The sequence below is a fragment of the Taeniopygia guttata genome, chromosome 1A, assembly GCF_048771995.1.
Source record: "Taeniopygia guttata chromosome 1A, bTaeGut7.mat, whole genome shotgun sequence".
NCBI lineage: Eukaryota > Metazoa > Chordata > Aves > Passeriformes > Estrildidae > Taeniopygia > Taeniopygia guttata.
The window spans coordinates 46304141-46317972 of record NC_133025.1 but is presented as its reverse complement, the minus strand read 5'-3'; the positions used below and the strand labels follow the sequence as shown (position 1 = coordinate 46317972).

The 13832-nt window shown below is 49.3% G+C and overlaps 2 protein-coding genes across 6 annotated transcripts; one reads left to right on the top strand and one right to left on the bottom strand.

Annotated features, from left to right (window-relative positions):
• Window positions 1-5225: 5225 nt before the first annotated feature.
• TMEM140 (transmembrane protein 140) lies at window positions 5226-10859 on the top strand. Of its 5 annotated transcripts, none has more exons than XM_030262670.4 (4): window positions 5226-5724; window positions 7715-7796; window positions 8420-8515; window positions 9306-10859. In XM_030262670.4, the coding sequence occupies exon 4, from the start codon at window positions 9329-9331 to the stop codon at window positions 9902-9904; it is 576 nt and encodes a 191-aa protein (XP_030118530.3). In that variant the 5' UTR covers window positions 5226-5724; window positions 7715-7796; window positions 8420-8515; window positions 9306-9328; the 3' UTR covers window positions 9905-10859. The 5 variants fall into 5 exon arrangements, with proteins under 5 accessions (XP_030118530.3, XP_030118517.3, XP_072779395.1 ...); XM_030262657.4 differs by having other exon boundaries at window positions 7678-7796; XM_072923294.1 differs by having other exon boundaries at window positions 7666-7796.
• A 507-nt stretch (window positions 10860-11366) lies between these two features.
• Window positions 11367-12857, bottom strand: CYREN (cell cycle regulator of NHEJ). The gene is made up of 3 exons (XM_030262693.4): window positions 12380-12857; window positions 12207-12273; window positions 11367-11874 (listed from the first exon to the last, which is right to left on the bottom strand). The coding sequence occupies exons 1-3, from the start codon at window positions 12496-12498 to the stop codon at window positions 11641-11643; spliced, it is 420 nt and encodes a 139-aa protein (XP_030118553.3). The 5' UTR covers window positions 12499-12857; the 3' UTR covers window positions 11367-11640.
• Between the last annotated feature and the right edge of the window lie 975 nt (window positions 12858-13832).

Here is a 13832-nt window from a genome sequence, read left to right as displayed (position 1 = left end):
CAATTACTCAAGAGGTTTCCCACAGATATGCAAAGCAAACTCCTGTGAGTTAAGGACTTTTAGAAAGCGTGGGGATGAAATTTAGCCAACAATAATAGTTCCTGTAAATTGTTGCTTCCTGTTTGTGACATAAATACCATAAATAAACAACAGAAAAAGGGAAAACTTAGCAGAGGAGGAGATGGACTCCACTTTGGCCACCTAAGAGCCTGACCCTGTACAGCTATGCTTGCCAAGATCTATAAACACCTGTATACACTGCAAAACTATTTGTCAGGTTGAGCTTCACTAGGTTCTGTTCTGTCATTTTGGTGCTAAAATATGAGTGAAAACATAATTCATGCCATTAAATTGTATGGATTGCATTCATTCATCTTTCATGCAATTAATAAAGTTCTTTTGCTGGATGTGTACCAGAAGCAAAATGTGTCAGGGTGATGCTGTTACTGTGTGAAGCAGGTAACAACAGTTTATCAAATTGATCATGATCCCTTCAAGAAACTTCTCTTCCTCTCATGGTTATGTATGTGCATTTTCCCATGTGGATCTGCTTCAGTGACTAGGTAAGTTTATTAGATCAAAAGACTTAACAACATTTCTGTTGTTGATCCTAATGAAAGTTGTTAAAGGCATTTGAAAAGAAGTGAATAGCAAGGAATATCACAGCTGCAGTACAATTTTTGACAGAAATTCATGCTGGAGCTGTACGTAGCCCTCAATGACACTTTGCTGACGTTCAGCCTAGAAAACTATATGGCCTCAAGGAGCACTGTTATTGTTACCTGGAGAAAGCAAACTGTTACTTGGAAAGAAGTCACGTTGATATTTCAATGGGCATTATTCTTTTTATGTACATACACTTTATAATGCTGACTGCTTTGCTAATGCTTTCATTGGTTCAAGAGGTAGACCAGCATTTCTCAACTTTTTGAATTTTATGCCAATTCTTCTTTTCAGAAGCCCAAACATATGAAAAACAGAGCAGTGGCAATTCATACTACTGAGAAAAAATAGCTGTCCAGTTCCCAGACTAAAAATAAACAAGCCATACTGAGTAGGAAGTGACCTCCCTTGTCAATATGATATGTTTGTATCCAGGTTCGTAAATATTTGCTGAAAAGAACAACATAACGGATTCAACCTTGAGCAGCTTTCTTACATGTACTCCTTCTGGCATTGTGATTATCATGTTTATTTACAATTGTTGGTTTGGTTTGTTGGGGCTTTTTAAATTTGTAACTGTAATATTCCCTTATGAATCAAAATGCTTACCAAGACACCATAAAAAAAACACCCTAAAATATCAGGAGAACATTTTCACAGCACGGCTAAGAACAGAAGTCATAAAAGCAAAAATACCCGTATTTTTCATCCCAGGAGGAACATGCTGTGGCAGTTGGGTTTTTTCTGATCGGAGACACATATATGAAAATATACAAACAATATTGTCACTAAAACAATTTTGTCACAAAAAAAAATTTTTACACAACAGTTTTGTCACCAAAAGAAAAATACCAGCCTTTACATGATACGTGTTTCCCCATTTGTTATTGAACTCTTACCAAGATTCCTCTGTCCCAGCCTAATGAACGCTTCCTGAACAGCCCCTAAAGTGGCTGACTGATAGATAATACCTTCTTGTCAACCAGTCTTTTGGAACTTGTTAGTCATAATAATTCATTCCTGTTGCTATTGTTTTTCAGAAACTCAAGGCACGACTCTGTTTCACAGACTCAAGGTATTGATATTCAAACTAAGATATTTCAGTATTCAGTATTCTGTACCTGAGCCTGTGAAAAAAAGTAAATATTACAAGTTTTTTTAATTCTTTAAATACCAATAAGCCATTTTTTCTATAACCTCAAACCTCAATAAAGAGTATGTTCCACAAAGATAAGTATGGAGTTCTTTGGCTGGATTTCCTTCAATCTCAGCATTTGGAAGAGCTCATTTTTCTGTAATTTAAACTGTCTTAATCACATTACTACACTATGATTTACTGATTTACAACAATCTCACTGGAGAAAAAATAAACCCAAGGCAAATTCCAGAGAGGTTAAAAACCATTTTCTCCTACTGGCAGTAGGGCACTTGCATTTGTAATAATGTGCTCATTGAGTTAAATATTATTAATGAAATTCAGTATCAACTGTAACAGCCACCTCTTTACTTAGAATAAAATGTTTTTAAAAATGTTGTAAATATTCTTTGTTTCTCAAGGGACACACCACACCATACACTGCCAGACCTGGCTCATCTCACCTGTTGATCACAGACATCACCCAGTGGTTCTGTGAGGGGAGGTGTTTGCAGTGCAGCACTAAAGCCAGCTGCAGCTAACCTGGCCCATGTCCAGCTGCTGAGACACATCTGCTGGGTCGGGTCATGCTGAGAGAGAGAGCTCAGGGGCCTGGCCTGCAGCACTGATTTGGGCACTTGAGGACATGTGGTTCTCAGCTGCCATCAGTGTGGGGGATGTGCCTGTCACACCAGCCAAGGCACTGGAGATCCAGCTCTTGAGAAAAAAAGACATATCAGCCACCCACAGTATGGAGGGAGAGATGAAGTTAAAAGTGAGCCCCTTTTCCCAGCCTCTAGGTCTGGGCACAGACCATTACAACTGTAATTGTCTTCTGTGGGACAGGCAGTCCAGTTAGTAGAGCTCAACTACAATTTAAGAACGGTACAGTTGAGTACATTGAAGTGTTATGATCAGTAAGAGCTTGCCTGCCAAAGAGGAGATTAATAAAGAATGTCTCTTTAAATGTTTTTTTGCAGGCTTGGCACTTCCTCCCCCAGCTGCAAATTTCATTCCTAGATATTATGTACTGTAACCAAGGGGAGAAACATAACAGATCACATTCTTCTAGGCTTTCCCAGAACTGGCATTGCTTAGAGGAAATTTAACAAACAAAAAAATAAATATCACAGCTCTTAATATTTTGTTTCTGTGTTTTATTATTTTGTTTCTGTGTTTTATAGCCAGACTAGAGTATTATCCCACAGAATCATATGTGGGATAAAGTGTAGTAGTTTACTTTTAAAACAGGAGAGTAAAATCAGCAAAAAATTTTGCAAAGTCTCAGTTCATCTTACGCTTTCCTAAGTAATAATATTACTAAACTGCTGAGTGTTTGCTTTAACTGCACAAGGAGAAATCAAGAACTGCAGAGCAGTTAATTCCACTTTAAAACCACATAAACCTTCTTAATGCACACAAAAAAATATGTCCGCTTCAGGAAACAATTCCAGGAAGCAACACTCACTCAGGAATTTAGTAGAAGCTGGCTCCTGGAATGTGATCTCCTTCCCATCCACAGAAAACAGGACCCAGCAGCCCAAACACTTCATCCAGTCTCTCCTACTCCCAGGCACACAGGTAGAAGCCCTGCTCTCTTTCTCCTCCCCGTTCCCATTCTTTCTCCGTGAGACATGTTGATGATCATTCCCCTGCTCACCTCATACCCACCAGACTTATCCTCCCCAGTTTCTCCATCATCAGACTTTGGCACTGAAAGCCCAAAAGGCAGTCAGAGCATACCTGTAAAAGGTTCCCAGGAAGGAGAATGGAAAGGCATACTGCATCCTGCCCAGCCTTCGGGCACAATCTTCCCTGCCCAAATACCTGGAAGGAGAAGGCAGGGGAACTGCTAGAGAAGCTGCCAAAGGTGGGGAAGGAAGCCTCCAGAATCAGAAAGTCAGCTGGGACCAAGGGCATGTCTTGAGTCAAATTTTGACTGGACTTCTCCCTTTTGGCAGCTATGGTATCCTAGGAGGCATTAAAAGCAGCAGAGATTGAGACCCTGCCAGGGAGGAGACATGGGACTCCTCAGGAAAAACTGTAAAGTGCTTCTGCCACAGGTGCACAATCAGGCAACCAGCTCTGGCCAGTGAGATGCCACACTCCAAGAGTAGCATTCCCAAATGGTGTATTTTAAACATTCAAACTTTTTAAACATCACCTCCTAAGGGCACAGTAGCCAGCAATTCCAAAATGTTGGAAGTCAAGCAGACGGGGTAGCAGAGCAGCTTGGCTGAACAGGGATCTTGTCTTGGGGAAAAAGGCCAAAAAGGATCTTCTCTTGGGGAAAAAGGCCAAAAAAGGAAGGTGTGTGCCCAGTGGAAGCAATGTCAGGTTACATGGTGTGCTGGTGTTGGAACAGCCGCCCCTCTAGGGGGACAGTGGCTCCAGGGAGAAGTGCTCTGGCATGGCAGAGCAGACCCAGTGTGGCAGTCATCCTGATTACACCATCAAACAGGACCCCAGTGTGAAAGCAAGGATATTTTTGAAGGAGCTGCTTGTGCCTTCTGCCCATGGCAGTGATACAGCAGCTTCGCTTGTGGTGCTGAGATCAGCTAAGGAGCTGATTGACCACCAGATCAAAATTATATACCCTTTTTGTCCCTGAATGACAGAAAAATTAACATAATGTTGCCAAACTGCAAGACCCCCCCTTCCTGGGAGCAGAAACATGCCTCCTGCCAAAGCATGTTACTGCACTGCAACAGAGGTCTTGCCTCAGAAGTCTCTTATTCCTCAGTTTCCTAGCCATCAGCCCCAGTGCTAGAAGATGGCCATGTTCAGCCCCAAGGCTTCCTTCTCCACTTTCAGCTCAGCAGCTCTGGACTGCTGAATTTCATCTGCTGCAAGATTTCTATCCCCACCCACCAGAACCCCTGCCTAAGCCACCCATAATCTGAACTCCCTTGATCCAGACCCTTGTCCCTCTCCATGCTGAAGTTACTCCACGCACAGAGGCACATAGGAAGGCATCCCCCCCACCGCCACTTGCATGCCTCTGTCCACTGAGCTTCTCCTAGGACTTCCTCCTGTATTTCTTTCCACTTTGTGCTCTTGGATGTGAGTGCCAGTATTACAGGCTCACAACATGTGTACCACATGGGCATTTCTAGACCATGCCTAAGCATGGGATTACGAGGTGAAAATCTGTGAACAGCTTCACGGTTAGATGTCCTGCATGCATCAACCCCCAGCACACAGCCCTCCTAACAGAGAAGGGCTAACCCCACCACAAAGACTGGTAGTAGGACAAACAGTCACAGATTGGCCCGGGAGGACTATAGGAAGGAGAATTTTGCCCCTTACATAACTCGAGGTGCCTGTAGCAGCAGCACCTTGGCACCTTGCACTGTGCCTGCGTACCACGGCGGCTGCAGGCGAGGAACTCGGGCGACGCTGTGGCTGGGAAGCAGAGGGAGGGAGGGATCAGCGTCCAGAGTGCACGAAGGGCCGTGTTGGCAGTGAACTCTGGCAGAGCTGAGGTACTGAGATCCATCCTGGGATGGTCAGTCACCTCTAAAGAAGTATCCAAACAAAACTAAACAAATTAATCTAAGCTTTCATGGACACCCAAGCTACTCGAACAGCACAACAATCTGGGTGAGCTTAGCCCGGCGAGCTTTCCGTGCTGGTTAGCGCAGCAGGGAGAAGGAAAGGAAACGCAAGCCTGACCCTGGCTCAGGTTGCGGAGCTGGGCTTGTTTTCTTGGCCATCGCAGCTGACTCGCTATCGGGAAAGAGCACTGCCCTCAGAAGCGAAAGAGAAAGCAGATAACTATCTGCACGCCACAAAACAGGCTGTGCACGCTGTGACACCAGCCAGTGCAGGACCGGCAGCAGCTGCAGAACCGCTGGGCTCCTAGAACGGCACCACAGCCCCTCTCCAGCGTGTGTCAGCTCCACACCCACCCAAATGGGCAGCCCGTAAGTATCCGCCACTGAGACTATCCTCCACTTTTTTAATGTCACTGGCACTGGGGAGAGCTGCCAAGAGAAGTGGTGTTGCAGGGTGCAGATGTCTTGGAGGGTCCTTCCTCTGCTTTAAGACGCTTTAAGGGCACTTCCCCCACAGTCTGTTCCATTTGCTGCTGGTTGGTTTCTGTTTGCCAGCAATCCTTAGCTTGTCAGTGGCCTTTCTTCACTCGTGGTTTCTCTGCAGCTAATCCTGCCTGAGGGGTAAACACGATCCGGATAGCCGGGGTAGGGAGCTGGTGAAGGGACAGGACAGATGTCTTGAAGTGTCATGTCCAAAGCTTGACACTCCCATCAGTCTTGTACAGCATTTCTCCCTTCAGCAGCCAGGGACAGGGGAGGCGAGAAAGTCAAATTGTCTGGGGGCTCTTCAGTGCAAAAGGAAGAGCTTTTTGCACTCAGTCTCAACTGCAGCGGCATCCAGTGGCTCACTGAGATGCTTGTCCCTGCACAGAGGCCAGATCCTGTGCCACAGCTGTGTCCCTTCCTGTCCCCTTACCCAGGCGCTTTGCCAGCTGCTTGCTGGAGGAAGGCACAGCCCCAGCCTGACAAGGTTGCCCACCTGCCTGTGAGCAGCAGAGGAAAGGGCTGTGCAGTCCCAAAAGCACAGAAGATGCCTAGGGGCCTTATCTCCCACACAAAGACCTCAGGGAGCTCCTGAGCCATTCACATGGGGCCTCTCTCTGCCAGGGAGACTGAGACTCTCCTGTGATGAAACCCAGTGTTTCCATCAATGCCAGTGCAGGAACAAGGATGCTGACTCCAGGCTGGGGCTCACTGTGCCATGATCAGGTTCTTCTTTCTTGCACCTTTGAGGAAGAGCCACAGTCTCTCCAATCCAAAGGCACAGACACTCCTTAGAGGTAGCCAGACTGCCTCTGTCTGGCTGGGAAGAACCCAATCTGTACACTGGGTGAAAGCTCCTTCCTGTTTGTCCCTTGCTTCTCAGCCAGGCTGCTGCCAAACCTACCTCAGTGATGAGCTGCAGAGCTCACAAATGTCGCGTCTGTGGCTGCACTGTGGCAGGGTGCCAGGTCTCAGCCTTCACTGCCTCCAGGCCAGTTCGCTATCCAGCTGGCACAGGGCCATCCCAGGCATGTTTCTGGTCCTATCAGTCACACATAGGAACAGGGATTTACCTACTGGGTTGGGCTGGGCAGGGCAGGCAGCAGGAGACAAAGACGCCAGTAATTTGACCATGAAGAGAGGGACATCACTGGGAAAATATGTCCTTACGCATGAGCCTCAAAGCAGAGGAGAGAGCACAGATACCATGGGCTTTCCCCAGGTCTCCACACATGCAGAGATCACACAGCAGCACAGGGTCTCTGGGTGGCTGTCCTCCACCCCTGCCAGATGTTACCATAAACCTGATAGGGATTTAGTTCTCTGTCCCCTCTCTAGTAAACATGTGCAACTAGGACAATTTTTAATAGCTTTTACTTTTTATGGATGCCGAGGGAGTGAGCATGAGATGACTGAACAAAAAGCCATGTTTCTACAAGCCTGCCTTCCTTAGGAAACTGGTCTAAAGAAATACAACAGTAAGGGTTGGTGGGTGGTCAGGGCCAAGAGTCAGCTGGGCTGTAGTGGTCCCAGCCCTGAGGTCTAACAGAAATCCCTGGAGACCTGGTCAGCCAGCCAAGCTCCAAGTGCAGCTTGTTCTTCCTCTGAGGGTAAAGCAGGACAGCAGGAAGAACAATGAGTGGTGTGAGCCCTTATGAACAGGGAGAGGAAGAGCAGCAATGCCTGGATGCAGGAGACCATGAGTAAGACAAACAAACCAAGGGACAATACAAGGGGAAATACAAACCATGGTGAAATTACGTCTGCCGGAGGTTTCATTTTGCAGCACTCTGTGCCCAGGCATAGATATTTTCCTGGTTACTTGAGTCTTCGTTGCAGATTCAGAACAATGGGTGTCCTCCATGTGATCTTCCAGTCTCTCCAGAAGCCTTTTGAGAAGAAGCCCTCCAGGGGAGGCTACAAGAAGTGAGGGGAAAGTGACATGGGGAAGTGGACAGGTTGGTGTCTGATGCTGTGGCCTCCTTTCATGCTGTGTGTGTGCTTCTCCTGGAAGAAGTTTGGGACTGAGAAGCTTCATCTTTGTGCTTATTAAACAGGGATGCCTCATGTCCAAGTTTCCAGGGAGAGATGAGGAGTGGGAGGGGAATACTGAAAGGTCTCTAGTCACCAGCACCACCACCAGGCACTGAGTACAGATTGAATGGAGTCTCTCCTGGCACTCTAAAAACTCAGAGGCTGTACCAAATTCACAATCAGCTTTGGGTGATGGTCTAGAAGGATGTCCAGGATATCACAGATTCACAGACTATTCTGAACTGGAAGGGACCCAGAGTCCAGTTCCTAAGTAAATTATATATCACTGGGTAATAGGCAGTGGAAGGGGACAGGATGGCCAAGGTGAACTTCTTAAAGGAAAATGGTAAATGATTCTCAGCAGATAAAGCTTGTCAGAGGGAGGAAGAGTTAATTGCAAAGCCTCAAGCCTGAGGCTGGGCTTGAAGCCAAGGTCTCTGAGTCCTGTGTTTATGCCTCTCTGCAGACCTGGGTGGACAGTGCTTCAATGCCATGTGGCTCTGCAGCCAGTGATAGCCTTTCCTGATGACACTTCCCTGTTTTTCAGTGTAAAGCAGAAGCCTGCAGGACAGCACTAGAGGACAGTACACATTCCAGGGAGAGGAGCAGTCAGGTTTGCCAACCAGTCTGAGAGAGGAGCAAGGTGAGTGGCAATTACAGGTGTGTCTCAGTAGCACCCGTGTCAATGGGCCTTAGAGGAAGGCAAGTGGCTGCACGAGGATCCAGGGTGCCTCTCTGAGCCCAGCACCTGCCTATCTGTGTAGGGCACTGGTCCCCAGGCAGCCAAGACAGAGGAGCACCATGTCTACCAGCCTCAGTGGGTAGCAGAGTTCCAGGTATTCAGTCCTGCTGTGCTCAGAAATCTATAGGCATGCAAGGACCTGGATGTGAAGCTCAGATGCTGGAAATGGGTGGTATTGATGGCACTGGGTGTTCTAGAGCTATAGGACAAGGACAGGGAGGCAAGGGGAGCCCTGCAGTTCAGATCCTGTCATGTCTGCACTTTATTCAGTAGTCCAAAGATCACCTTGTCTGATAAAAACTGAAAGAAAGGCATTATCCCAGATAGCTCTTATCCTGCTTCTTACCAGACAGCAGTTTTTCTCTCCTCCCATCCCTGCAGTTTGCTGACAAATGCCTCTTCCAGTGAGACCATGATGCAAAGGACATGTGTGGAGCTGTCATACTCTCCTCCCAGTACTGGTCCACTGGGACACCATTAAGCCACCTTTGCTGTGACCAGAGTGCACCAAATGCACCCCCCTCAACCCAGTAACACATGTGCAGCACGGTCCTAGGCAGGACTGAGACACTCCGGTTCTATTTGCAAGGGGAGTCCCTAAACCCCAGCCATAAGGCTCAGAGCCCAGCTTGGGAAGGGTGCCATAAGAGGCAACAACTGAGGAGGTCCCCCCCTTCATGTTTTGCAACAGGCATCCCCACAGCAGCTTTTACCATGGTACCAAGAAAGCATGCAGGCACCAGGATGGGTCTGCTGCAACAGAGCCGCACCAAGAACCTGCTCCACGTGCTGATTTTACTGGAGGCTGTTGGGACTTTGGCCTTGATGTCCTACGCACTGCTGTATGAAGCCGGAAACCTGGTGAACCTCCCTGACAAATGCATTGGCTTTTACAACTTCTGCCTGTGGAATAATACAGCTGGGGAGCTGCAGTGCCTGGACACCAAGCATCTACAGGCAATGGGCATCAGTCTGCTACAACTGGGACTAGCCAGGGTTTGTGTGTATACCTGCCTGGTCTTCATCCTCTTCCACCTCCCTTTTGTTTTAAATGTGACTTGCACAGAGCAGAGAGAGGAATGGAAGATGATCTGCACCATACCCCTCATCAATATGATAATGCTGTCTGGAGGCCTGGGTATGTTTATTTTACAAACCTCGCAGTGGATTCATCCCTCTGATTTCACTGGAGGCTTCCTGGCACTGCTTGGGACTCAGGCTCTGCTACTGCTCCAGACTCTCACTACCACTGTGTACCTCAACTGGGCCAAATACACACATATGTGTTAAAACCATTTAACTGAGGAGGCCCTAAGATTTGACAGTGAAGAAGATGCAAGAGCTATTTAAAATAGTAATCCAAACAGAGCTTTACTCATTAGCAAAAATCTGATTCCCAGTGCAAAGGCTCATGTCGAGCCATACTCTGGCACAATGCTGTGTGCAGCACTCCTGCATCAAGCTGGCAGCAGACACCAACAGCCACAGCACAAAAGCTTCCCAGGTGCAACAAGGTGTAACACCCCTCAGTTTGGGGCGCAGATCAAAGAGCAGTGGCCTCAAAGAGCAGTGAAGGTAGCAGAACTAGCATACAGTGGACACAGCCCTCTGCTCACACATAGTATAAGTAAAAAAAGTTGCTAGTATCTCATAGTATATGATTAAATCTGTAATTAACTAACAAAATGCTTTTAATACTGTACCCTACCATATAAAAAAGATAAAGGGAGTTTAAAAACACAATCTGTAGATAATGTTTAACTAGGAACTAACCAGTGTTCAGGAAAATGTAACCAAAGTGTTAATTTCTTTGTAAGCAGACTGGATCTATATCACTTAAAATATATAAGCAGCCAATCAACAACCAACCTTCAAGGCTGTGAAGAAAGCCATTTAGGACAATACAGAAATAACACAGAAAGAGCCAGTTTGAAAACAGTTTGAAAACAAGATACCAGACTGAGCATGCACCAACTAAGAAAGTGCAATAAAAGGACAAGTGATAAAGACGATTAAATGACCACCAAAACCCTTACAGGGGGCAGTAATAACCCCTAAAGGACATTAGATGGCAGAAAAGACTGAAATAGTTAACTATGGTTCATATAATTTTTCAAAACAGGCATTTTATGTTATTGATTTTTCTGTGTAATGAATATGTAACAGCCATGTAAGTATAAGTTGCATTAATTCATCCAGTGGCTGGGAGGACTTGCGTAAATAAAGAATGCCTGCTTAACAATGATACTCTTTGCAGTTGAGTGTATTTGTTTCAAGGAACATGAGGGTCTGTTTTCTCTTGGTTCTCCTGCCTTGGTGGGGATGAGGCTGGTGATGCTGATGTGACCGATTCTTCATTTCCATACATAATCTCACAGCCAGCCTCATATGGTTTGTTTGTCCTCTGTTTAGACTGGGAAGAGGATACTGAGCCATCCTCATCCCTTTCTAGACCCCTATGCACACTGCCATGGGGTCAGCGCCCTCAGGGCAGTCCCAGCCCCTGCCAGTTTGCTCCTGCACGTCTTTCTCAGCATTGGGAAGACTTCTGGAGTCTGGAGGCAAACTCAGCACCAGGCCCAATGGGAACAGCCTGCCAGGCCCCACTGCAGCTATGACAGAGGGACCACAAGGACAAGGGAGCCTGAAGGCTGAACCGTGGCCATGTAGCTCTGCCAGCAAAGGTGTTCCAGGTCAGCAACTCCCTGCTCCCCTCCATGCCCAACCCCAACCCACCAAAGGCATACTCACATAAACACAAATGTCCTCTTTAATCTGTCCATGCTCTGAAATGTGAAACAGAAACAAACACATTCTAATCTGGAGCCAAATCCCACCAAGCCCAGCATAGATTGGGAGAACTGAGTACCTCCTTTCTTTCCCCCTCTGGCCTTCCTGGGTATCCTGCCAGCTACACAGGGCACTAACACAGCAGATGGATGCACAGCCCTCCTCCCACGGTTCTCAGGGCCGCGGGAGGAGACACCCTCCCCATTGTGCCCTCTTCTCTCGAGAAGTCAGACATGTTAGCTGAAAAAGATCTCCCTGACGTATTTCAGGACATCGTCCTCAGAGTTCTCCCCGTCTGTCCTCTCTGCGTCAGCACCAGCACCAGGAGGGCATGGAAGTGCCGGACCGTGGTCACTGCCTCCATCCCTGTTGGCCGTGCTTCCAGGAGCCTCGTTCGGTGTTGGCGGGAGCTCCTGCTCCTCTTCGCTGCTGGACCGTGCATTCTCTTCACCTTCCTCGCACTGTAGATTCTGACCAGAGGGAAAAAGACAAGTGCCGGCCGTGCATGGCTTCACGCCGGGAGCACCCTAAGGAGTAGGAGGGCAGCCCACCATCCCATCGCCAGGCGCCGGGCCCGCGGTTCAGCTCCGCGGCGCCCGGCAGGGTGCAAAGGCAGCCGCGCTGCTGGGACAGAGAGCAGGGGACCGGGAGGGGCTGCGGCACCCGGCAGCGCCCTCCGACCCGCCTAGAGAGGGGCCGCAGGGGGGCCGCGGGCAGCAGCGCTCCCTGCCCGTCCTCCGGAGCCCTGCCGAGCTCCGGTACAGTCAGGGCCGCATCTCCCCCTCCGGAGGTCGCGGCTCACCTCGGCCAGGATCGCCAGGGCCACCTCCACCAGCTCCGCCTCGTTCATGCAGTACAGCGCCGCCGGCCTGGGCAGTGCACAGGGGACGCTGAGCGCGGGCAGCGCCCGGGCTCGCCCTCCGGCTCGCCCTCCGGCCCGCCGCCCCGGCAGCCGCCTCGCCCCAGAGGCGCTACCTGCGCCCCGCCGCCGCCCGCCGCCGCCCGGCCCTGGGCGCCGGGGCCGCCGCCGCCCGCTCGTCCCCCGCCGCCCCCATCCAGGCCGGGAGCTGCCGCCGCCGCGCGCCCGCCGCCATGCCCGGGCGGGGCGGTGCCGCCGGAGCGCCTTCCGCCCGTCACACCGAGGCTGCTTCCTCGCCCGACCGGTGTGCGGGGCAGCTGGGAAAGCAGCCCCAGGCCGCCCTAATCCCGAGGCACGGCAGAGCCCCGTGTTTGATCAGGCAGGCAGGCAGTCCGCGAGGCCGCTCGTCCCACGCTATTCCGCCAAGGAGGAAACATGGCGCTAGGCCAGCTGCGGAGCAGACAGCACGTTTGGAACGACGCGTGCCAGCTTCCGAGCCCCGGGGGCAGCCTGGCGGGCCGCGCCCCGCGCCGCCCCCGAGCGCTCGGTTTCGGTGCCGCCCGAGCGCGCCCGCCGCTGCCGGGGCACCCTCTGCAGGCCCGGGCGCGCAGGGCAGCGCGGGGCGCCCGGCAGCACCGCCGGAGCGGCGCGGACTCCTGCCGGGAAACGGGGAGAGAGGGGAGCCTGGGCCAAGGATGGAGTAAAAGCCCTTCTGGGAATACAGCATGTTGAGCATTGGTCTAGCAAAACAACATGTTCGTTCCTTCCCTCCAGGCTTCTGGCACAGTATCAATGTTGTGCTAATGCATCATTTTGCCTAGCAGCCTTGGACTGGTGCATATTTTTTATACTTTCTTTCCCTGTTTGGGGGGTTTTGTTTTGCTTTTAGTCCTTCTTATGAAGCAAACCTGAAAGCAGTCTCTCTCCAGAAATCTCAATTGACCCTCTGTGAGGGCTGGGAGATAACATCTGGAAGAGAGCAAGGTGTGGTAGTGTTCAAGACTGGGTTCAATGGGGCTTTGGACAACCTGGTCTAGTGGAACGTGGCCATGCTCATTGCAGAGTTGGAACTAGAAGAACTTTAGGTCCTCTCCAACCCAGACCTTTTTGTAATTTTGTAATTATAAATTCTAAAACCCCTATGCAATGTAGTCAATACTGCAGGGCTTGGAATACAGCCACAATCTTTCTTGGCCTTTTCAGAGGCAAACAAAGGCTCCCGTTTGAGAGCTCTCTAAACTCTAAGACCAACCCTGGAAATTCCTGAAGTCAGTTTGAAGTCAGCACTGGTTTTGAGGGGACATTAGCTCAGACTGGCATGAAGAGCAGCTGCACCATTAGTATCACATCTCACTGAGGTGGAAACCCTGTACTTAGATGTTGGTCTGGCAGGGGACCTGTTAATCTTGCAAAATGGAAGGTGGGGTTATCAGATGAGTGTAGTCAGCAGGAGCAAGTTACTCCATGGACAACAGGTGCCTGTAGCATGAACATGCTTCTAGTGAGGATTTCAGTATCCAGCAGTGTTGCCCTTGAACAGCTGTCTATGAGTATGGCTACCCATATGGC

Coding starts and splice junctions, on each gene's coding strand:
- TMEM140 (XM_030262677.4), top strand. CDS start 9,329: ATGGTACCAAGAAAGCATGCAGGCACCAGGATGGGTCTGCTGCAACAG.
- CYREN (XM_030262693.4), bottom strand. CDS start 12,498: ATGGCGGCGGGCGCGCGGCGGCGGCAGCTCCCGGCCTGGATGGGGGCG. Junction 12,274..12,379: donor CGGGCGGCGGCGGGGCGCAG/GTAGCGCCTCTG, acceptor TGCACTGCCCAG/GCCGGCGGCGCTGTACTGCA. Junction 11,875..12,206: donor CCCTGGCGATCCTGGCCGAG/GTGAGCCGCGAC, acceptor CCCTCTGGTCAG/AATCTACAGTGCGAGGAAGG.